This window comes from Sylvia atricapilla, chromosome Z (genome assembly GCF_009819655.1).
Source record: "Sylvia atricapilla isolate bSylAtr1 chromosome Z, bSylAtr1.pri, whole genome shotgun sequence".
NCBI classification, from domain to species: Eukaryota; Metazoa; Chordata; class Aves; order Passeriformes; family Sylviidae; genus Sylvia; species Sylvia atricapilla.
The window spans coordinates 28,919,859-28,945,908 of NC_089174.1; the positions used below are offsets into that span (position 1 = coordinate 28,919,859).

The 26,050-nt window shown below is 36.7% G+C and overlaps 1 protein-coding gene across 2 annotated transcripts in view; it reads right to left on the bottom strand.

Annotated features, from left to right (window-relative positions):
- The window catches only part of COMMD10 (COMM domain containing 10), a 107,761-nt gene that overhangs the window by 55,058 nt on the left and 26,653 nt on the right, over nucleotides 1–26,050 (bottom strand). Inside the window, exon 6 of one of the 2 annotated variants that reach the window (XM_066338518.1) lies at nucleotides 9,026–9,105. The exons of the other annotated variant lie outside the window; for it this stretch is intronic. Coding sequence (XP_066194615.1) covers nucleotides 9,073–9,105 — 33 coding nt within the window. The 3' untranslated portion in view covers nucleotides 9,026–9,072. Of the gene's footprint in view, nucleotides 1–9,025; nucleotides 9,106–26,050 lie in introns of those variants that run through there. 2 annotated transcript variants of the gene reach the window in all.

Below are 26,050 nucleotides of genomic sequence, written 5' to 3' on the forward strand. Positions count from 1 at the left end.
GAAACGTAACTTTGTCATGCAATGTGTCATTAGGTATAAAGACTGTATCATAATGATAACAAATTGCATTATTTAAATGCTAAAAAGATAATGAATTTTAAAAATCATGTCCCAATTTAATGATAAATAAATAAATGAGGGTGCATAAAAATTGTAACATGTGTGGAGTATACTAGCTGTTTTGTAACTTTTCACAATAAGAAGCAGCTGAGATCATGCTGGGACCTGACAAAATCTTGAAATATGCTGCTGCAATCTGTATCATGACAACGTATGCCCAGTTTAGTCCATATACTAGACCTGTAATACTTATTTGGACCTACACATAGCAGGGCACCTATTATTTTTGAATAGGGGGTCAGCTGAGTATAAAAATACTGCTTTCTCTACCCAGAAGTTGCACATTATCCTAACGAAGAGTATTCTGCTATGAAAAGATGTATGTCCAGAAATCCAAGCAGACTAGCAATACATGACCTTGATTCATCTAGCACATTAGTTATTTGCATTAGTCTGGCTAGTTTATGAATGCGCATCCAGCAAGAAGATGTGTAGGCACATCCTGAATCCCTGGTGCTCAGAAACCTTCAAAATTCTCTACCCAGTCAGCTGCAGAAAAGCAGTGTATCCTAGTTCTAGGTGGAAAACCACACTAATCAAACCCGTGCAGACTGCACCATCAAACCAGCATGTATTCTTGCCCTTCAAAAGTGGATGGTAATAGAATTGAACATAACTAAACATGGAAGTATATGTTTAGTTACAAATGTGAAGTATCTGAACCACTGGTATGACACACAATCCTCCTTGTGTGCTGTCCAGGCCTGGCAGGAAAGGTGATGAGCTCTTTATCTAGGGATGGGGAAGTATTTTCATTCAGTATGAAAACAGGATAGATTATTTCATGTCTAATCCTGTATTAGGCATAAACATCATGTAAATTGTGCAACTTGTTTGCCCAATTCCCACCACTGTTATATTACTCTCATGAACAGCTACTTTTCCTTCCAGTTTGCTAGAGCTTGTGCTTACGGATAGTGCGCTAACACACTTAATTACTGCTGCTATTGAAAGCTCACTGCCAGTTTCTGTAGGCACTTGAAGACAAATTTAGCATGGACAATTATGGTTTCTGTACATTATTCCCTAGCTAGCTTGGTTTACTCCCTTTCAGCTAAATTTAGTCTCTGCATCACCACACTCTTCCTTCTAATGAAAATATCCTAACCAGGGTATACATCATTCATTTTTAATAAAGCATAACTGTGTCCATGTAATATGTGGTTCAGTCTGATGCATGCATTCAATAAAAAGAAAACCATATTAAGAAAGGTAGCATGGTGATTGGGGGGCAAGTCAAATGTAAATACCAAGTCAGCACAACCAAGACGGTAACTTGGAAGGGAAGGTGTTTCTTGCTGCTTCAAGAGCTACGTTCCCGGAGAAAAAAAGCAAGCTGCTCCTCTTTCAGGATCAAGTATACACTTACAAGTCTCTCTGCATGGATAATATTGATTTGGAGGCATTCCTTATATAATGGCCATCTGTAATGTTATAATTAGACTGACCAGCATGTATGCTGGATTCCTTTTCAATTCTGCCAGCATGCAGCCCTTCACCTGTAACTAGAATATTAGGTATCTTTGGTAATGACCTTTCACTGTAAGATCTGTCCTTTCAAGCTAAACAGTATTCTCTGCTTAAACGTATTTACTCATCTTTGGAAGTATACAATAATCTCAGTAGACACTCGCATTTCCACTGGTTCTCTAAAGATCACTCATTTGACAAGAAATATTTGATTACTGAAGTTACTTGATTCATCAAGTAGGATCCTTCATCATGAAGGATTCCATGACAACAAATGAAGAAGATATAATAATAATTTAAATTCAAATGGCTTTTGTAGAAATTGTCGCTTTAAAGCTACTTTTCAAAAGTAACACCATCACTAGTTTTCTGTTACATTGTTATTTTTCCTTCTGCTGCTAACCTGGGGCAGACATTCCTGTTAGTGTCTACACTACTTAGTGTGTACACTACAAACTACCTACACTACTACAGCTACAAAAAGACAATATGTGATTTTCCTATGGCACGGTTCGTCCATCAGTTTTGAAACAGATCAAGAAGAGGGGTTTTATTTTAATGGTACAGTCTTTGAAAAGAGGTGATGATTGAGGAAAATGGTTAAAATAATATATCTAAATCAAATGTGACATTGAAAATCTCATAGTTCTTTGTGTAGCTCTTTCCCTAAATTCCTAAAGCATATCACACATTTGTAGACAGAAAACATGAAAATACCAGTACAAGAGAATATAACTAAAGAATAGTATTTACACAAGAGGAAGAACCACAAGGTTAAAAACACAGGCTATACATGTGCTTCTCCTATGGAAATTCAACTAGGCACAATTATTTAAATCACAGTATGGATCTGTAGGGCATCAGGAGCTGAGATATTCACCCTCTGGTGGTTTCTTCCATGTGTTTCAATTTCTCAGTGACATAAAAACTGTAATACAACCTCAAGACGGCTTCATCTGATCACAGCATCTGTTAAAACTGGCCAAGTTTTTAAGATCCACTAGCTACTGGTGGCTACGTATAGGACAACCTCAGACAATCTTACAACAAACTGCCTTTTTTTGTTCTTCTTTCAAAATAAAATTTGTTCTGTCCAAAACTCCTGTTTGAAACACTCCAGAAAAATGTTCTGAGAAACTGTCTATATCTCAACTGCAATTTTCAAGTTTTAGTGCTTTCCTCAAGGCACCCAAGTAGGTACCACCTTATGTATACCACTTCAATCCTCAGCTTAAATAAAATATATTACTTTCAGATAAAGTTGTGGCCCAGATAAAATGACAATTTGTTACGAACAATAGAAACACACAGCAAAGTGCCCAGGTCTAGTGCTATTGTACCCAAAGCAATTGTTAAATAACTTAGCACAAAACCACAACCAGAAAGAATTCATAATGTCCTTTTTCTGCAAGACCAACATGACTATGTGTGGTAGAGTCCAACTCACAATTACTACACAGATCATGGTGCAGTATTTAACCTGAAGTTAAATATATATTACTTCCACTCTGGAGTACTCCTTTTCCTTAAGCTGGAATATAAAAGGACAAAATCTCATCTCAGAAGCAGGAAAGCTGCTCCAAACAGCACTGCCTTAAAGCACAGAAAACCACTAGGCAGAGGAGCTCCCCAAGACATTACCTGGAAGCACAAGAAGCACCAGTACAACTCCTTCACTGGGAGGCAGTTGCATAGACAGCATGATGCCTCCTACAATGACTGACCAGGACTATTCCTCTGACGTAAAGACCAGTGTGATACCTTTGAGATAGCAGGGAACAGAGATGAACAATATGCTGCAAACAGCATCCAGACCAGTAACCTTAAATCATTGCCCTTGATGGAGATCACCACTGTGTGGCAACAAATACCAAAACAAATAAAGGTTTACGGCACAATACAGAACAAGCGCATTCAATACTCCCTGCTTGCTGGATGCTACCAAGAGAGGCTTCCCTCCTATGCTTCTTCCTTTTGAAAACAAAAGCATCATAATTATCTTTCCTCCCCACATTTCAAACGAAATTTAAGTTGGAAGCTATGAAATTTGACTAAGAGCACCAAACGATTCCATAGACAGTAAACAAAAAAATCCTCTAAAATCAACAACATGTTTCCTAATAAAATGTGCTGTGGCACTAGATCCCAACAAATACACCATTAATAAGAAGCTAAACTGGATTAAGATGCATAATAAGAACACTATATAATTAAAATCAGTACTGTATTGAACATTGGATGTCCTTGCTGTATTTCAGAAATCTATTCTATAGTTTATTATACTATAATTAGTTTATTATACATTAGTTATTATAATTTATAATAGTTTATTATACATTCTTAATGTATAATAGTTTATTATACATTCTTAATAACTCTGTTAATAACAGCATTGTGGAAGTTAAAACAATAATTCTCAAATGTACACATGAAACTGAAAAAAAAAAACCCCACAGGAAAAAAAAAAATCCCTTTGCCTATGAAAGCTTATTATTAAGCTTATAAAGCATTTTTTAATATTTCATTCTTGTTGCAAAATTTCATTAAGTATTTCCTTTCCCACTCTTTATAGCCACTGTGAAAACTTCAAAGAAATGTACGAGCTTCAATGGACATGAAATATAGCTGTGTTCTTTCAAACAGAGTTCTGAAACTAATTAAGCAGAAATACTGTAAAAGATGCTACAACAGGAAAAAGCTGATGAACCTGTAACTGCATTTCAGCTGGGTTTGCCGTGGGGGAATATTTTTTCCCACAGAGCAGCCACTGCTTACAGGCATTTAGAAATTTGTTAAAAGAACTGGAAGAATTAAGTAGGCCACTGTATGCATTTGTGAAAGACAGACACCAAGATAAGAAGCTTGGATGTGTGTTGCTAAACCTCCCTGAAAGTGACATTGCTTCACATACTCCTGCTTTGCTTCTGGAGTCAGTTCAGGTGCTGAAGCCTTACAGTTTGATAAGAAACCAAATTTAATTCTGTTTTACATATCTTAAAGAGGAGCATTTTTAATGCATCTCTCTCTTTCCTATATTTAGTGATTCTAGATGACAAAAGTTCACTTTCTAGTGCTTTACCACCTGTGGTGTAGTGACAGTAATGGCTAAAACAAGGAGAAAAAAATGTTTGTCTGAAACAGGCATTAATGAAACAGCAGACAGTTCTTCACCACACAGAGGTGAAAGAGTGAATACCAGTTTTCCAGACGAAAACTGCTCCTTTTATCTGCAAATAATAAGGTGCAGTAAAGTAAATGGGTTGTAGATGCAGTTTTCTTTATGTATTGTTCAGTATTTATGTATTTAAATACAATTTATGTATTCCCACGTGCAGTTCAAAATTACAGTATGTAAGAAGTCCCTCATACCTAAACCAGTTTTACACTTCACAATGTTAAACCCAATTAAATGCAAATACAAGAAAGTAGAAGAAACCAGACAATAGATGCTGTTTACGTTTAGGCCACACGTGCCGTGAATTTTCCCACTTTGATCTGAACACTAGCATTGTTTAAGATCTGTCTTCACTTTTTAAAAAGTGGTAATACTGAGTGATTTATTATTCACTTTTCAAGGAAGGTGGCTGGGATCTTTCTCAATACTGTGTTGACACATCACTATAAATTTGTTTCTCTCAAAAAGACTACATTATTCCACAAGAACAGATTTTGTAGATTATCTGCACTTTAAAACATCATCACTTAAAACTTTAAATAAAGAATGTTTGTATAGCTATCCAGCTATGTTTCAGTATTTTATCCAACCTCCAGACATTACAATGCTCAACTGATCAAACATTTATTAATAGATGTTATAAACACATAATTTCTTTCTTGAATCGACTCAGAGATAACACACAAACAGAATCTCTAAACTGAAGCTTTTAAAAAGGCTGGAATAAATCCTCATCTGAATTTTACCTTTTTTTTTTTTCCCACCATTCTCCTCATAAAAGAAAATATTCTGCATTTCCCAGCAAATAATTATTCTTTATTAGTAATTCAATTATAGCTATGTGGATGTCAACATTAAAAGAAACACTGTAAACAAGCATGCAGGTTGTCATCTTTCTATCTGGCACCCGTGGCAAAGGGTCTCTGTTTGAAGAAAAGGCACTTAAGTTTCATTTCAAAATGAGCTCGCTCCTTCTCAGACAAAATGAAATCTAGGATTCTCACAAAAAATCTGTGAGAATAAAGGCAAATTGAAAAATTGATGCTATAAACACCAAAGCTTGCAGCACTATAAGCTCTTAATGTAAGTGTTGCATGGTATCCCAAAATCATGTCTTCTCACACTCAGTTGCACAGTGCAAGCACTGAACAAATATCAGATTAGAGCACAATATTCCAGGATTGTCAGATACAGTGCTTTTCAGAAATGTCTCCAAATCCAAATGCAGTGAAAGGAAGTAAAAAATCAGTGATGCAAATGTTACTTTAGTCCTCAATGTCCAATTACCTCTCATAGGGCTGGGTTTTTTAAAGAAAGTACTTCGATAATGCAATACTCCAGCAAATGTGGAAAAAAAATTCCCACTTTTCTCTTCTAAAAACATGAAAACTTCAAGGTCAGTATAACGAATTCATAAGAAAGACCAAGTCTGAGCATGAAGACACCCTTTCAGCCTTCAGTTTTAGCCTTTGCTTTATAATCATTCTGTGAGTTTATACAAAAACAAGCTTTAGCACTTAGAGAAAAACTTGGCAACTGTGAGCAACCACTTGTATACTTGTTCCGGTTACCTCACAGTTTTTTCCACCCTTAGAGGCTGTGTTAATCAAAGCCAAGACATGCACTTCTAACATGCACAATGAATACACTTGAACTTTACAACCAAGGAAACTAACTGGTAGTGTGTTTACAATATCCTATGATCTACTAAGTTTATCTTCAATAATGAATAGGGTTCTACAACTTGTCCTTGATGCTACCAGATTTGCCGAACACCACAGCAACACTAATTACGGCATCAGCTCATACTTTTTCTTTAAAACCTCTAGTGGTAATTAAAACAACTCCTGATTTAAAGTCTAATTAAGAAACAAGAAAATGGGATAATAAAAGTTCTATTTAAAAAGCTTAATATTTTCAGTCTGATCTCTCATGTCACTTAACAGACTGTACTGCGGAACCTTATTACTGGCTCTTGCATACTTGTCTCCATAGGTTCGTTTCCTGCTGCAGAAGCAGGAGTAGCTGATTTTTTTTAACCTCCTGAAGCAAGAAAATAAAATAATCCAGAAGCTACCAGTGGTAGGTCTGGTTCTGGTTTGGCATCTTTTTGTTTTCTTAAGAAGCAGGACTGTTCATTTTGCAGTGGATTAAGTTACACAGGAGGCAAATGACACCCAAGTATTTTAACAGGAGAAGCTTTGTAGGTCATCTGATAAAAAAACTTGCCTCCTTTTAATCTCCATTGTTTTTGTCTTCTTCCATTCTATCCACCGCAGCTCTGGGACACTGTATGAATACTCCAAGTTATCACTGGGTCAGTCAGCACACACAGACATACCTGTATGCTTTATGGAATATCATCCTAATGAGGAGTTGGCATCTGAAATGCCTTGTTTATAGTAACAGAAATGAGGTTTTGCACTTACTCATTTTCATCAAAATCATGTAAAAAAATCTTTTGGCTTTGCTTGTTGAGCAGAGGAATACAATCAGCTTCTTTATAGTTTCATTCGTTTAAATGCAGAAGGTGAATTTATGCCTACACGACTAATAACATTAACCCATTACTCAAAAAAGTGATCTCTGTGGGTTCCTTACAGAAAATCATGCAGAGAAAATCCTAAAATATAGCAGAATAGATTTCCCAGTGGTTTCCTCTACAATTAATTCAATGCAGAATTAGCAAAATTGATTACTTATCAAATCACGACTTGCCTTGCTGCACAAAGCCCAATGACAACATTTTCAATTCAAATAATTTAATATTTTCATTATTTCAGGTTTGTGTTAGAAAAATAAGCTGAAATGGCCAGAGGTTCAGGGTAAAATTTATGAAGCCAGAACAAGTAACAGAATCTCAGGAAATGTCAAATTTTTAGAGTTAAAATTATTTTATCAAAAAGCCAAAACTGGATCCGACAGCCTAGACACTACTTTAGAAATCATCACCTAAATTTAAACTGATAAGCAAGTTAAAAATAACAAACACAAATAAAGAAATAGTGGAAATTTGGGACAACAATTCAAAATTGCTTTCTGCAAGAGTCAGTTCTCCTATTTTTTCTTTGTCCTGCTTTGTCTGAAGGACAGAAACAATCAGAATTGTAGCACTCTAAACTTCAAGTGCAAGATTAATTCAGTGTCTTCTATCCCACAGCAGTGTGTTCTGGAATATTTTCAGGTAGTATTATCAAAGTTATTTGCATGTTACTGATTTAACTCTGAAGACAGCTTATGAGAAGTTCCATCAATATATAAATTAAGTAGTAACACAGGTCTTCTACCACTGAATTATAAAAATTATAAGGACAAAGCTCCAGAACCTATTCTCCTTATAGGACAAAAGACAAAGAAAAAAAAAAGTAATTAGGTATTTATCCTCTGCTGTAACAATCTATCTATCCCCAAAGCAATGCAAAACCACAAAACAAAAGCAGGGGATCTCCCACCCCTCCCCCAAGTGCTGTCCACAACTTGTCACACTGCAAGCCTATTGAAAGCGGCAAATTTTCTTCGGCAAATGCATCATCACAACAATTGCCAAATTTCCAGTGAAATCTGAACTCACAAGCAAATTAAGTTCTCAGCAAGACACAAGCTCAGTTAACATCACCACCACCACCACCACTGTCTAGCCATTAACCATGATCTACGCCCACCCACAACAGAAGAAACACTTTTGAAACGCATATATGTACTAACAATTTGCCATCACATATTGTGGAGATCAAATTTTATTCTAACTGACCTCCAGGGCTCTCCCAAGACCACAGAAGGGGTCTTTTCCACAGATACAGTGGTTTGCACATGGAACGCTTTTTTACTGCCCACTTTACTGCTCCACCTTCTCTTCTTAAACATTTTTTCTGATCTGCTGCTTCAGGAAAAAAAACCCCTGAAGCCAGGCTAACACAAGCAATGAGTCTATTTGTGTTTTAACAAATAAAAACACCATGTGCCAAAAACAGTATTACAGATGAATGGGGGGGAGGCATTTTTTTTTGCTGCTGGAGAGAAGACAGGGAGAAAGAAGGAAACATGTTTTTATTTAGAGTTCTTGAAAACCAAAAAACACATATGAAATCACACATTCTATAAGCAAACAATTCATATTACAAGCCATTTTGGTCTCTGAAGAGGATTATCAGACTACTGCTGCCCCACCCTTAAAACATCACAAATGCAAGTTGGTCAGAAAATTATTAAAGAACTTTTGATACAGTCATGTTCTTTGCAAAATAGCACAGAGATAATTTTAAGTGTCACTACAGTTCAAGTGTTGCCACTAAGGAAAGCAGAAACACTTAGCTCCATTTTGTTTCTTCAGTGTGGTTTTGCTGAAAAAGAAGTTTAACTTTTACCTCTAATTAATATACTATGATAAGCATAGCTTAACCTTTTCTCACCATTTTCAACTTATGCTTCACTCGTGCAAAAAAGCTCAATTTTCTTCACCTGGGTCTCTGCACTTTTTCTCCCTTTAGACCTGTTTAGAGTTGTGAGGATGTTCATGCCACATTTAAGCCTTTTATTTTATGGTACAGCTCTATTTTTAAGACTTAAATGTTTCAGTCAACACAAGGCATTATGGTAGAAAGTAATTGTTGTGATCTGTTCCTCTATGTTGCTTAATGAAGTAAAATGTTGTATAGCAGTTTGGCAGCCTTACTGGCTGTGAAATGTCATTAAGCAGGAGATGCAAGTTTTATCCACGCACCTCTGACTACTAAATTCACAAAACAAACAGAAGGTTTACCATGGGAGGTAGAGAGAAACTAGGCAGTATCCTCAAGTCACTCTTCTACTTAAACAGCGTGTGGTTACTAAAATTGCTATGGGAACATGGGAATTCATCAGAAACACAATTTTAGATGTAAAATGTTCCTTAACCTTTTATATTACCACTACTACTACAAAAAAAAAGAAAACAAAACCAGGGTGTAAAGTCTTGTGCTCATACACCAGAAAAAGCTAAAACGTAAGTCTGAGACAGTGTAATGACAAAATCTTTTATGCAGCTTTAGTTGCTAAGCTGTAGCATTTGATTAAGGAAAGAAAGTCTCCATATTTGCCCTACATTGATGCACTTCACTTGATTTTAACACATTCTCTAACTGCTACTGAAAAAAAGAGGCCACAGCAAAAGGATAAACAAGAGACAACTGTCTTCTTTTGGACTGTCTTCTTTTGGGTCAGTGCTGCACGCAATTATTCTGTTCAATGGACTACTCCTATGATTTTGGACAGCAATAACATTATATTTGGGTATCTCCATAGTGCACAAAAATTCTGCTTCAACTTCCATCTATGTTTTATGAATCACTGATTATCAAACTGTATTAAAAAAAAAAAGGCCTTTAGGCAAAAATGCCTGCTAAACCAGAATTTAAATTACTGCCTGCCATGTTACTCACAGTTCCACTAAATCACAATATCCTGTTTACAAATATTGAAATTTAGGAAACAAGGGCTTATTCCTTCTGAACACCAATTAAAAGTATCTTTAAGGACAAAGTAAAACAGTGTTCCTCAACACACAGCTATAACACCAGCTCCACAAATATACTTAGATTGTGTACTACGCTCATAGTACCTGTTGCACTGAGGAGCTCTTGGTTCTCTGATTCCTGCTACAAGGCCAAAATGTGGTCTAGAAATGAATATAAATGTCAATCACTAAATTCGATGTTCCAAATGCAGAATTCAGCTTACTTAAGTTATTTGGATTATAAAAGTCTGGTGTCTGAAAATAAAAATTAAATATTCCACCCTAAATATAGAAGCAAGAAAGAAAAATGTATTTGTTTGTCATGCAGCACATTTCTTTCTGCTTGTGGCCATTTACCCTATTAGAGTGACATGGGCAAACCAGAGAGGTCATGTGAAATTTTTATGGCTTTTCCAAGGTCATGGCTATCATGGACATAATGTAATAAACAGGATCCAGTGGACTGATAAAGCACAAAGAATTAATTAATCCCTTGCTCATAAAAAAAAAAAAACTTAATCAAGAAAAAGCAAATAACATACAGAAGCTTTTTCCTTTCAACAAGCAAGCTATCCATCAAATTATGATGTCAAAAAAATTACTAGAATAATGTATAACATATCCTGGTAAGAGTGCCTGTAATAAATTATTCAAATAATAATGAGTATGTCTAGGACCCAAAGACCTGAAAGACAGGACTATTAGGTTAAATATAGTCTAAAAATTATGCCTAGTTTTTACTTTTGTCAGAAGTTACCACAACTCACGTGCCACAAGAAGCTGCAAAAAAGCTCCTGCTCTGAGGCAGGCACAAAAGGCCTCTGTAAATGTAAATCTTAGACAAAGCAAGGCAACACTTCCCAGTGATTTTAAGATTTCTTCAGTTTATTCACTTCTATAAAACCTTACTTACAACATATAGCCCCAGTGAGATGCAAATCTAAAGTTTCGTTTACACTGTTTTAACCATGCCATAAACATCATGACTGTCAAAAAACACTCCTTTATTCCCCCACGATGTTGCTCTGCATGTCATATTTGCATTGCTAGAAGTAAAACAAAGGAGTAAGGTGCAACAATACAGTCCCCACCTACAGAATGGTTACAGCACAGGATTACAGACAACAAAAGCATGTATGAATTTCTTATTTTAAGTGGCCAGGCCTTAGACATACTGATTAGTTCTGAGAATCTAATAATATAAGAATTGCTCTGTGTTCATCGACTGTTACAGAACATATCACAAATATTTTTGTTCCCTCCTGTTCACAAGAAGCAGAATTAAGACATCTTGCTTCTCAGGAGACAGACCTTGAGTTCTATTCCTGAACTTACCACCAAAGTGCAGCATTACCTTTTGTTAATATGTTACCTCTGTGTGCATTAGCCTGTTTCAGATTACAGAATTCAAGTTGGTTGTTCTGGTTTGGGTTGGGTTTTTTTAAAACTTTTAGCAATTTACAAATAGGAAGAATATAGAAAATTTTACAGCAGAATCTGTGACTTTATATGAAAATACATTCTCAGACAAAAACGATTCCCTTCCTAATTCACAAGAACATTAAAAGAGAGGAAAAACCTCAACTCCTCCTTCACTGAAATGGTTGTTTCATATGATAAAGAAAGTAAGGATTAATTTTGCATTTTCAAAACTTTACACAAATCTAATTTCAGAATTTAATCAATAAAATAAACAAGACCCAAAGAGAAGTAAGCCACATATTTCAGTGTGTGATTTTTTTAACTTCAAATAAAAGCATAATTTTTATTAGGATAAATAAGTGAGGAAGGCAACAGCATTACTATTACCATTATGTATTGTAACAAGGACAACATACCTTTACCACCAGCAAGCACTGCATGTTAGGATGAGCACCTTCTACTGGCAGATTACCATTGTAAAAGAAAAAAAGAATACCCAAGCAAATCCTGCTTCCAAGCTTAGCCTAATAATAAACAATATTTTTTATTTTGTAATATGCTTCATAAAAACCTTTTTGATTTATTAACTATAGCAATGTAACACTCTATTACCATCTCTCTGTTCCTTATACTTTACAAAAACTAAATGTGAGTTTCAATCCAACAATTGGCTTGTGTATTTTTCATTTTACAAACACCTTCAGTAGGTTTAAAAAGCCATCCTACCTACATACACCACCCAGCAAAGCCACAGAAATGCAGAAAGCCATGCACCATCCACATTCCCCAGCAAGCTACCCAGCTCCTCTGCCCTCACTCACCACCCTCATGCAAGTGGTGTTTGTAGTGGACTGAGAGAAGTGACGTGTTTTGGCTGCACCTCTAAGAGAAACCTCAACCCCACAACCCTGACACCTGACTTGCTTGTGGAGGCACTGCAACACAGGTGCAGCGCCAGGTGCCACAGGATGTGCTGGGACTGCCCATCCCACCGACGGCTTCAGCAACCAAAGCCCTGAGCCAGCAGTGGAGCACAGGTGTGTGCTGCCCCACCAATGCCAGCTCGGGCAGAGGTGTTAACTGGGTATGCAGCTCGTCAAACTGAAGTACACTCAAGATGCAATTTTAGCAGCCAGTGTATTAAATAAGAACACTGCTCTTCATTACTTGCAAAAAAGAGAAGCAAAGCTACACAGAATCCAAAGCTTCCACAGCATTTCCACTATTTTTTCTAGAGAGCATTAGCACTGTATTAAAATTAGCATCTAAAGAAAGCAGTGGAGAGAATTCAAGCTGTAACAGTAAACAGGTTAGAATAGTGATATGAGGAAATATGAAAGTGCTAGACTAAAATCAAGAACTGCCTTTAGCAGTAGTCTGAAAGGAACATTTTCCAATAGCAGCAAAAATCTGCCATTTTTAAGTACAAAAAATGGATCATGGCTGCAAGGAATTTACAAATGCTTATCTTATTTACACACAAAGTAACTAGTTAAAACAAATCTACCGGTAATTTCAAACCTTCCAAGGGAAATTAATCATGTAAGTTATCTACTACAACAATGTATTTTCTCCACACAGAACATTGCAGAATCTGGAAAGGAATATGCAGAAAAATTAAGGTCAACATTTCAAATGCTGAAGCTTTTCAGGGATAAAAAAATTAATTAATTTTAACATTTAACCTTCATGCCTCACTCACCAAATCCTACACTGTAAATGCAGAACCAGATTACAGGTTCATGGAAGAAATTTTAAAAAGTTTCCCTATAATGCTACTCCCCTTATTGGTACTAAACAAACTTGAATCTCCAGTATTACTCTAGTAAAAATAAACTAAGTCAATAATCACAAAGAGTCACAAGGGATCAGAATCCAGGTCTCAAACGGTTTGGTTTTTTAAACTACGGGCCATGCCCAGACTAACTGCAGCCACAAATATATACCCAAATGCTATTTTCATATAACATTAAATATGGGATATCACAGTATTTCCACTCTAGGCAAAGAACAAGTATTGTCCTTGGTCCTTTATCCTGTAAATAGCTGTTACCCCATTTTGGTGGTCATTCTTGTCAAACTGCCCCTTATTGTGCATGTTTCACATAATTACTACAACGCCAAGCTGTTTTAACTATCATACTACTGATTAATGTTAGACATAGGTCGCAAGTCTGCCAGGTAATGAGCTACTTGTTATTTTCTATTATCTAATAGAGACTGAGTGATTTTTAATGAGGCTCTATTTCATTGAAGAACTTATTTGCAATGCTATGGGGTTTTTTTACATGTCCTGTTAAGCAGCATTTCCAGTGAAAATTCAGTTGGACATCTTAACATAAAACTCAAAATGGAAAATGTGACCAACTGACGAGTACAGCATGACTAATTAGGAACCATCCACAAAAGGTTCATCTTTGGAACCCAGGCACTCTATCTCACTTTTCTTGTTTAAGCAAAACAGAGCAGATTAAATACAAAATTATCATTAATCTCTTCAGTGCCTTTTTCAGGGCTCTTTAGAAGAGTCTATTACATTCCCATAAATAAAATCTCTGCCCAACTGCAGAACAATTTACCTTGAAAATAGGCCTCAGGAGGGCATCTGGCCCAACCATCCCCAGATTCCCTGCCCAAAGCAGGGATACCTCTGCAAGTCCAAGTATTTTCCATTACAGAGAATTTTTAACATATATCCCATAAATGTTTACTTCTCACACCTTAGTTGAGGACAGCACTTTCAAAGTGTGAAAATTTCAAACTTTTCCACAGTTTAAAACCATTTCTTCCAAACCATATTTATCCATTACCAGTGATGTTCTCAGTTTTTCCCCTCCTTGAAAATGTTACTTAAAATACTGAAGGAGTACATTGAAATCCTTTTGATAACAATCACTATAATCAAACAATCACTATAGACAAGAATCTCTGCATTTCAGTTGCTGTTGCCCTGATCACTGTAACCCTTGTCTTTGACACTTTTATAATTTTTTTTAATCATTGGATATATTACAAGCAGTATCCCTCTCACACATGATTTCCTTAGCTCGCTTCGATACACATCAATTATTAGCTGCAAAAACAAAGTGGTAGGCTAATTTCTGCAGCTCAAAGAGGAGTTTGATTCTCAGCCATTCATTTCTGTCTTGATAGTTTTCATACACTTCATGTCACTCTTGATCCTTTGGCCAAAGGTATTTAGGCTTCATTTTATCTTATCTGTGGTACATGTAATGTATAAATTCATGTATATAATATTGTATCAAAAGTATGGTCTATTAAAAGCTACTCCAGAGCATCTCTGAGATTCCAAGGCCTACTGTGCAAGCTGTGAAACCACAAAATCTGCAACTGAAATGACATAGCCAGACTGGAGATGGCCCATTCATCAGGGATGGGCCTCCACTTCACGGCTCCTCGACATCTGATATCAATCTCGGTGGGGGATCCAGAGGATGATCAAATCAACACCCCAAAAAAGAAATCCCAGGAGACTATGAAATCACCTTTTCATACTTACAGGAACCCCTTTCAAAACCTCGACTGGAAATAAAGGAATACACGAATATTTGGACTTTCAATGGACTTAGCCTCGGGATAAATAAACTGTATAAAACCCGTACACCAAGACCCAGTGTGCGTGGTCGAGGTTGGATGGTACCGTTGTTACTGTCACTCTGCCCACCCAGCATTCGAATGATGTCCAATTTTACTGCGGCCTTTCAACTTGATTTTGGAAAAATTGCTAAATAAGTTCTTGTATTTTGCATTGGCTTCTAATAATTTATAACATTATCCATTACTCATTTACCCGATATTTACTTTAAATGTGGCCCACACTAACATTTCCACAATTACCATTCTTCTTCCTCTCCTGTTTTCTCTTTCATAATACATGCTGATTACAACCACGTAAGCTTTTCTTTCCTATCATTGCTATTTCATACTTGTACCTTTTAGTTCTATGTACTTCACTTACATATCAAATTCTTCTTATTTTATTATTTTGCTAATGTTTGGATGCAATGGAAAATTATTTCAAAACAGCTATGGTAGCACAACAGATATTCAGCTCTAAAACTTTATATACAAACTTTATACAGACAGCTCTTTTAAACCGAATTGCTTGGGGTAAAAAAATACGTCATTTTAAGGTTATGCATATGAGCAACACTATTAATAAGAGAAAAACCATCTAATCAAATAGCACTTCAGACAAACAAGGACAAATATGATTAAAAAAAAAAAAAGGCAAGCAATTTCCTGGGTTTTTTTTAATTTGTGGGAATTTTTAAAATATTTAATTTTCTCTCCATCTAACTGATTTCATTAAAAAGAAATGGCAATGCATCAACTTCAAGAAATTCCATGCAAGTAATTTATCTTTCCTGCCTCTGAAAAGACTTTTAATCATCCTAATCCTTACATTAGTAGCAATACTAAAGGGCCAAACATACATATGTAAGAGCCTCACTTGTATCTGTATCTGTAAAGCAGAATGATAGCCTTCCAATGCCTACTAAAATCTGAGAGATGACTGCTGTTTTGTGAAAAAGAAGTGTTAACAGTTAAAAACACATTTTCTTTGCTATGTCACACCCCTCCCCATGCTAACAACTCACAACCACCTGCAGATCAGCCTATTCCTTGCAGTGCCAGCGCAATTTTTTTGTAGATCCCACCAGAAACATGAGATCTCATAATTTCTAAAAACTTTCAGGCCATCAGTTTTGTTTCATTTTCTAATTCATTTCCTGACTCTGTTTTGCAGCAAAGCTTTACAAACATACAGGCACAACTGTGAGAATGTGAATTTCATTCACGCTCTACAGAAGAAAACACACACTTCAGGGTTTGATGTATTTAGAGGGAGAATCAACGCAATTGTCAACTGCCAGAAGGCGGCAGGTTCTAATCAAAGTTTCTATCTACAATCACAGTTTGTTCTACTGCTTTTGTGTTAGCCTTGAAGGATACTTGACAACTGCTGACAAAGGTATCTACTTTCACATTCAAAACAATACCACTTAAGTTAAATATCATGAAGGATTAAAAACATCTCCAACATTCTAACAAGAATAGTCAAGGAAACTAAACCCCCCACAATGGGTATTGTCCTTGATGCCAGTTCCAGAGGCAGTCTTCTCCTTGGTCTAGAATTCCATCTCATTTCGTACTAGTTTCCAGGTGCCATGCAGGCCACAGACAGAGGAAGTGAGAGCAACACATATTTATTGTCACTAGAACATATACAGTCCATTACTACTTTCACATTAAATTTTTGTTAAGAAATTATTTCTTTACAATCAAAAGAAGAACAGGGAAAATCCTTTGGGTCACCTCACCCATCTTTCTGCTAGCATGAGAGTGTTTTTTATATTTTTTATATTATATTATTTTATACTCCCTGAAAACATTAGGGGTTTTTATTTTCCATAGAGCATTCACCCACCTATCAGAATATCAGCCATCATCTTCTACGTTATTTTATATACCAATTTCAGGAAGTGGAGGGAATGCAACTGATTCCCTGTACTAAGATTCCAGGCAGGAAGGAAGCAGTGCTAGGCCCTCTTCTGCTCCAAGGTGCATTATTTTCAGCAACACTCAGTGCTCAAGAGTGTGGTGTTTAAAGACGTCAAAGCTGAACCTTAACTCAGAATGGTGATAATGACCTAGTGTTTAGGCAAAAATCCAAGAGTTCTATGAGAAATCATTTGCAGAAATGGAATGGTAATTTTTATACCATTTAGTTAATTTAAGCTTGAAAGGCATTTTGTGGCACAAAGGCTTTCTTCTCAAGACTTTTATGTTCAGTAAAGAGTAAAGACACCAGTAGTCTTTAACAAAAAGAAACCCAAACACAAACCCAAACTCCCCCCACAAAAAAAAGTTCTAAAAAACAAACAAAACACCAAGAAAGCATACACACAAAAACCCCACGACTAAAAACAGCATTCTACCAGAAGTTTAGGAATTACATGCAGATAAGGAAACAGTGATTCCATGCAAACAGGCACTTTTAGGAAAAAAACCAGGTTTGCTTCCACAAAGCCAAAGAGTAATTTATTTTTCAAGATCTGAGGTAATATGAAGGTATCAACACATGTACAAATACATGTGTTGATTATTTTAGTACTTGTTCAAGACCTGTTGCTAGAACAGCACATAACTGGATGTTGTGTCCAGTGGTAATAATGTGCAGTCTTCCTGACATTCACACTTGCCCTACTTCTGCAACCTTTATTGACAGAATTAAACACACAGCAATTTCACATAACTCTGCAAATGGGACGTGCTTATCTGCATATAAAGACACATACTAAAATAACAGCACTTTGGTTTCAACATGCAAAGCTATTTTTCCAGTTTTATAGGCAGATTCATGTTTGAGCCACAATTTTTATTCCCATCTTTATTAAAAAAATAAAGAAGAAAAAAAGAAAAGAGAAAAGGCTAAGGATGAAAGTACATTACTGAACTGCTTCATAAAACAGAGGCAAGAACAGAATTCCCTTTTTTATTTATTATTCCAGAGTCTAAAGCCACATCACTGTAAAAAGCCAGCAGTCAGTCAAGTTGGACTGTAATGTTTAGAAAATAAATTACTTTGTTGCAAAGAAGGAAAGAAGGAGTTCAGAACAAGTATCCAGAACCTGATGCCTCACTGAGGTGCTTAAGTTACAGCACTGCACATTGCATGCTGTGCATTGACAAATATGTTTCATCTATTTATCCATAATGAACAGACAGATGCCTTTTTTGGTAATTTGGGGAGGGGGTTTGGAGTTTTTTGTTGCCATATCCTTCCTCTGCCTTACTATTTCCACATTTCCTCAAAAGATTTGCTGTCAGTCTGTGGCTCATCCTTAGAATGCAGTCCCTCAGATAAAAATGTGTCAGGTTCTTCCCTTCTGAAACTAGCAAACACAACTTATACATCATCCTAAATAAGCATTATAGGCCTCAATGTCAAAGCCAAGGATGGTTTCAAGTGCTTTGTGATTCCCTGAAGGCAACAGAAGTACACAATTGCAGTTCGAAAAGATAATGTGAATTTTAAAGCAATTCCACTAAAAAAATAAAATTGAATTGTGATTTACTTGGAATTTTCAAGAGCTTTTCAGAATGACTGTTCAATGCATGAGAACAAAGCACGTGCATCATGCTGCATAACCTTTGTCAGAGTGCATCATTTTCCTGCAAGATAATCATCCTCAGTTTTACTCCAAAAAACTTCTTCAGGTTCAACTCAACTTCAGGTAGCTCCCAATGAACACCACTTTCTTGTACTTCTATGTTCTTCACTGCCCTTACTGTCTCCACCTCTCCATATCTGTTTCATGCACTTCTGCTCTGTATTACACCATTTTTAAACATCACTGTGCCAGCTTACCTGAATCTGCCTGGCTACAGTACCCTTGGCAAATCAATGCACTCTAGCAGAGCAACTCCTTGCTGCTACAGCAAAGTACTTCTCCTGAAAAGGTTTACCTTTTCCTCCTGCATGGTGTCTCAAATACATTTGCACTTGGAAAGAAATCAAAGAAATCAATTTCAATACTAAAACCTGGATGGTCTTCATTTCATCAATATTATTATTACCAACACATTTTGATCCTCACAAGAAAGACTCACATTTTCACTAAACACGATACCAATTAAGAAAGAGGAAACTAAAATGCTCAGTCAAGAGCTTGGTAAATTTTAGCATTCAAAAGTACAGTCAGGAATATACTGCCACTCAGGAACTCTAGAACTGTGTAAAAACTGCCTAAACATCTTGCATTTATAGAACACTGTGCTTCACATCCTTTAGGAGCAAAAGATACCCTACAGCATAAAAAGAGCTCTAAGGCCTCAACAACAAAGGAAACCTATCTAATAAAGGATTATAATTACATATTACTTAATCACCATTATCCAACAACACAAGAAACAGAAACAACCATTAAAAAAGTTACTAGTTATACATGGCAGCACTTCAGAGCTTATATTGAATTTATTAGACATAGTATCAAACTGAGGAATTCTGTCCCACTTGAATGGCAACTCTGATATTTGAAGAATTTCAAAAATATTTTGGAATCTGTTGCATTTCTTTGATAGGCGAACAATGCATTTATTGCTATAAAGACGAGATGAGCTAACAAAAAGGAAGAAGAAATAGGAATGTGAAGAGGCAAAGTGATCTAGAAATGATAAGGAAGAAAACAGCTCAGGAATTGTTTCTCTGTAGTCAAAAGGACTTTCCTGAATCTACAGAAGGTTTTCCTCCTGTCTCTAACTGCATCCTCAAATAAACCTTCTCTTCATGATGTTGGGGGTTAGTTTTGTTCCTTTTTCACTCTAAAGAATTTTTTCCCCATAAGTTACCAAGGAGGACAAGTGTTGGATACTTAAACAAAGAGGTGGCCAAAACCTGGTTGGGGAGATTTTTTTCTTTATCTGTTAGAGAGGGGGTAACTGCCTTCTCTGATAAGAGGCCAGCTGTTAAAAACGGGGTGGAGCAGTGTTGCATATCAGATGGTGCAGTGCTGGTTATCTCTGTTCATTCTTCCACTACCCCCACGGGGCTATCATCTGTTAATAGACCATTAAAGCTCATCAACGACATGACACATTACATCACACTATTGTAAGACACTCTACCCAAGGAGGAGGAGCCAAACCATCTTCACCTAGATAAAAAGGAGCGAAAAGTGTTACCAGACATCCAGTGTTCCCATGGAACTCCCAATGGAAGACCCATCTCTGGAAACTTGGTTCAACAGGATCATTGCTGCTTCCAACAGTCCACATCTGCCTCTCCAGGAGGGCTTACTTTTTGGACTGTTTCCAACACCCCGGCCAACAGGGAGTCAAGGTTGTATTTCTGACTCTTTCAGAGTTTTTCTAAGATTTCTTATTTGTTTGCTTGTTTATTCTTCTGTACTACAACATTTGTATATTTAAAATCCCTAGTAAAGAACTGCTATACCTATTCTCAAATCTTTGCCTGACAGCCTTTTGATTGCAAATTTATAATAATTTGGAAAAGGAGAGGAGGGGGGCTTACATTCCAAAGGAAATTCCAATCTTCCTTGGCAAATACCTGTCTATCTAAACCAAGACAACTGACTATTCTTAAAATCTTCTAATAAAATGCATTTACTTTCCAGTAGTAAGTTCAGGTATTTTCAGGCAGTGTTTCCCTGAAAATGCACTTGTTCCCGAACAAAAGATATATTTGTTTTCATGTGTGTATGGTTAGATTTTGAAATTTTTTTATTTGGGATTCAGAATAATGGAGTAAAGATGACATTTGAAATTTTGAAAATTTTGAAAAATTTTGAAAAATTGGAAAATATTAAATCCTCTGTGCAGTTACTCAATCCTATACTCAGTTCCAGGCTGCAAACCTTCCAGAACTACTAGGTATGATGACACTTCTACATTACCTGTTGGCAGCCCCCTAAGGTACAGTGCCCATTCTCCAGAAAGCTTAAGTCTGTAACTCTCCTAAAGGTATCAGGAAAAATTTCTTCACTGATATGATCAGGCATTGGAATGGGCTGCCTACAAAAACAGTGGAATCACTATACCCAAAGTGTTCAAACAGCATGTGGATGTGGCATTGGGGATTTGATGATCTTGGGGTCTTTTCCCGCCTTAAGGATTCTATGATTCTTTAACATATTTCTCCAACTCATGAAGCATACAGGTCAACCCTTTAGTGCTGAAGTACCTAACCAAAGAACTATACACCAAGAGCAGAGGAGTAGGAGGAGGAGTAGTAGTAGTAGTAGTAGTAGTAGTATAGTAGAGCTTCATAGTAATCTAGCTATTGGCAACTTGTTTTGCTGTATAATTCCCAGTCTCATAACATGAGTAGGCATCTCCCAAATTCGGGTCTCTGCTGACATTGCAAAAGAGGACAGAGAAATTATCTAGTATTTTTAACCTTTTCAAAAGTCTGCTGCCTGCCTCTATGCACCAGAGGTAACACAAAAAGCTGCAAATCAGGCATTACTAAAAAAGATACACAAGTATTTTCAGTAGCTTTGGCTCTATTTTGCCTTTTGTATTATCCTTTCACTACTCCAAGGCTTCAAAATGTATTCTCAGTAACAGGATCTGCCTCAATATGGTAAAAAATATTTTTCTCTCTTTCGATTACTGTCTTGCCACTGACCATGCATTTCTAGAAATATGTTTAATTTCATTAGTAGTGATTTTATACAATCATACTGAACAAGATTTTTTCAGATGCTGTAGGCCATGCTGTGGGTTGTAGCTCTCCTGTGAAAAAGGTGATATTTCATTTTAACCAGTGATAAAGGTCACTTGTCACATATGCTTTGAAAGTTTGTTAAACATTCATACAAAGCCAAGTGGCACAAACTGAGATGCCACACAGTTTCAGATACCAGACTCCTGTCATTGGTAAACAAGAGGAAGTAAGACGAGTGAAAATTGTCTCCTCTGCATTCACTGAGGTGATGACCTACCCTCTTCCACCTGAAGAGAACTGGAAAGGGAGTCACAGCATTGTTAGACACCTGTTTGATGTCAAACGCTCACTGCTGATACTGTTCAACAGCATTGTACTGCATACTTACTGTCTGGAGCAGGACAGATGTTAGCAATGCAGGAAATGCTAACCTTCTACTCTTTCAAGAACAGACATACTATTTCTTCAGAAAACCAGATTTGGCAATTACATTAGTTGCAAACTGATAAAAAATTACCAAAAGTAACAGGAAAGCAGGTCCAACAATTCTGCAAAGTCAAATCAATTTTCTTTTAAATTTTAAATGCAAATCAAATTGCTTTTAAATTCAAAAGCAAGATTACTTTTCCTTAACAGCACCATTTTGTACCAAAATTCACAAAACAATGAATTTAAAGAACACACAAAGAAAAAGTAAAGCACAGGAGAGAATTACAGTGGTGAACACAAATGGAAACCGAATGCAAATGATGAAGTGTGAGCTCCTTCTATACTGCTCTGAGCAGACCTGGTGAGATGCCTGTCACATAAAACACCTAATTAGTTAGTAATAGGCTAAGCTAAATACAGAACTGCTGGCAAGGTATGAATCAACAGAGTAATTGGAAATGGTCCTCCATAATGTTTCTTAAAGGTACATGACACAAAAGCAAGGTGTGATCTGCACAGTACTGAATTGGTTTGGCACCTGCTCCTTGTCAACCTATTCATCTGTTTTCACAGCCTCTTCTGATATGAGTATTGACATTATCAGGAAGAAAAGGTAAGTACATGTATCCTTCCACAAGACATGTGACACATAGTGTATGAAGGAGGGAACACGACTGGGTATAGGATGCACAGCCCCAAGGTAGTCCCAGCGTCTGATCTCGACAAGGTGTAAATACTCTGACACAAATCAGTTTTTTCCTTTGGGCTGCGCAGTATTTTTACTTTACTTCTTTTACACAGTAATAGAATCTGCAATTTCTTAACCCAAATTAAGCAGTTTCATATGCAATGCCTGCCTACCCTTTAAGTGAAGGTATTTTTCCTCATATCCAGTCTAAACCTCCCCTGGTGCAAACTGAAACCATTTCTTCTTGTCCTATCACTTGCTGCCTGGGAGAAGAGACTGACCCCCACCTGGCTATGACCTTCTTTCAAGCAGTTGTAGAGGGCCATGAGGTCTCCCCTTGGCTTCCTCCTCTCCAGGATGAACATCCCCAGATTCCTCAGCCCCTCCCCATCAGACTCCAGACTTTTCACCTGCTCTGTTGACCTTTTGTTTGTTTTATCTTTGTGTCTACTTCCAAGATATATATATATATACATATATATACCTTGTGCCTTCACCTCCAATTCTCAAAGGTAACAGTCAACATCAGTGTGACAGAAGAGAAGACAGAACAGCAAAATCGGTAACCTTAGATTCACTGTTAGAGCAAGTCCAACTTTCACATTAATCTCTCCCTAACGTCACCCATTCCTTAGACTACCTTTTATTCCCATAGAGTCAGTAAGAAACAGACATAGGAGAGATGATGGTTTTTAACATATTTGTGAAGGTACCACACAGCTTAATGCCTCAGTAAAAGCAGAGGGGAAAAATAATGTCCAGAGGCTCTGCAAAAGCATAGCAAAAGTACCAAACAAACAGGATATCTTCCATTGCTACACACAAATAAAAGCAACAGTTCATCTGTTAAGGCATTGCAGTTTCTGAGAATAACAGGCAAGAAAGTATATAAATTCCTGAGAATGCACCACAAATCCCAGGGATGTGTCTTCTTCATCTGAAAAGACTGAAGTACCAAGCCTACAAAACCAGTTTGGGGAAACAGGAAACATGCCTTCTAAAGAAAAGATGCCATGAACAACTGCATTAAATAAGAAAAGCTCACCAGATATTTCTATTTTTAAATTCCTTCAAAGCCCTGAAGTTTAATCCTGTCTGGCAATGAAATGGGCCACCAAGTTTAAACTTAAGTATCTGAACTACTTTTCTGTTGTTTATTGGGACAGACAAAAGTACAGCTATACATTACAGACAATTAAATTTACTCCTGCACAAAACAAGACTTTCACTTCTAGCTGCAGGCTGAGGTTGCCCAAGGCTGCAACCAACTATAAAGACTCAACTGACTTCATTTTCTTCTTCAGTTCCAAGACACAAAGAGCCAGGGAGAAAGTCCTAAGAATGTTCTGCCATGAACAGAGTATGTGTAGAGCTTGTAACCAGTTACAGGATTTGTAAATTTATGTGAAATAGTCTGTATTAATAAATTGTGCATATAGCCAGATAAAAAAATGTAAGTAAAAAATGTAAAAAAAGTAAAGAGATCCTTACTATAAGCTGGATAATTAAATAACATAAAATCACAAGTGAAGTCAGAGCATTAACTACACACTGCAGAACAATTGCCAGAGGTGAGTGCATACTCCTGGAGCCACACTACCTGGTAAATGGTTACTACGAAAAATGTCAAACTATTCCCAAATTAGTCAAATTTCTGTCATCTTTCCACAGCAATGTGACTGCTGGAATCAACTTATAAATTTCAGCCTCACTTTCCTGAGTTGTTCCACACACTCAAGATTATACTATCATTCTAACTACTATTCCTACAACTATGAGGACGCTTTTCATATTCTGAAACCTCCTCACAGGAAACTTTCTTCTTTCTTAACAGTAGCACTATTTATTAGGGTTTAATTCTCAGAACAAACTCATTTCATTATGTACATCTTGCCAAAAGCAGCAACATTGCTTGTTCAGAAGCACAGAAAAACCTTGAATCGGGACTGTGTTGTCTGAGGCTATTCAGGTCTCCAAATAACTCCTCCAAACAAGAATGAAGAAACCCCTTTCTCTCAATCTAACCTTTAAACATTTTTGCATTCATCCAAGGCCTGTCCTACTTTTTTTCTTTCGCAATTGTTACAGATTTACAAATAAGCTTGATGAGAAAACTAAGCTCAGTTCCAGGTTGTACATACAAGGTTGTTTGTGGTCAGAGGAGAAAAAGGCTAATGTCCTCATCAGAAAAGAAAGTGGTTGAGAGGGGGCTGATGAATGGGAAGCAATTTACAATTGTTTCATCTTTGGACCTCATCATAGTTCTTTCAGCATTATTACTTTCAAGTGTCCTCCATTTTGAAGGCCCCACAGATAAAAATTACTCCTCTACTTTGGAGAAAAAAAAAAAAAAAAAAAGGCCAACTAAATGCATTATCACCAAAGGCAAGGACTGAAATGACAAATGAAAGGAGTACATGCTCAATTCTACCACCTCCTACATTTCAGAAGTGGGATCATACTATTAGCATCCACCAACTCTCACTGTTGTGCCACTCCACAAACACAAATTCTTTTCAGAGAAAAACAAAGGGCTAAACTGAGGTGGAAGAGGAAGTACCACCATATTTCCTTAAACATTGATCAATGTGCAGGTCCTGCCTGCATGCCATACAGGTTGCAGAGAATCTATAGTGTGAATTAAGTAACTGATGGAGCTCTGATAGATTTGTTTCTCATTTATTTGTGTTGGGTGTGTTTTTTCTTATTTGATGGGAAAAATAATGACAATGGAAAACTCAGAAAGCAGAATGGTGTACTTATTGAAGTCAACAGAGCAATAAGGTATAAATTTTGTTCACTGTCCAGAAATATATAGAAAGTCTGCAAAAATCAGGAGGAAAAAAAAGGCCCAATACATATGCTGTTAACAAGTAAAAAACAATTCCAGATTTCTAGATTTCTAATTACTCTGTAGAAGGATGAATATGTAGTATCAGCTCAGTTTCAAATGTAATTAGACTGCAGTTTGATTTCCTTAGAATCATTCTGAGCTGGAAGTGACCCACAAGGATCAGCAAAGTCCAACTCCAACTCCTGGCC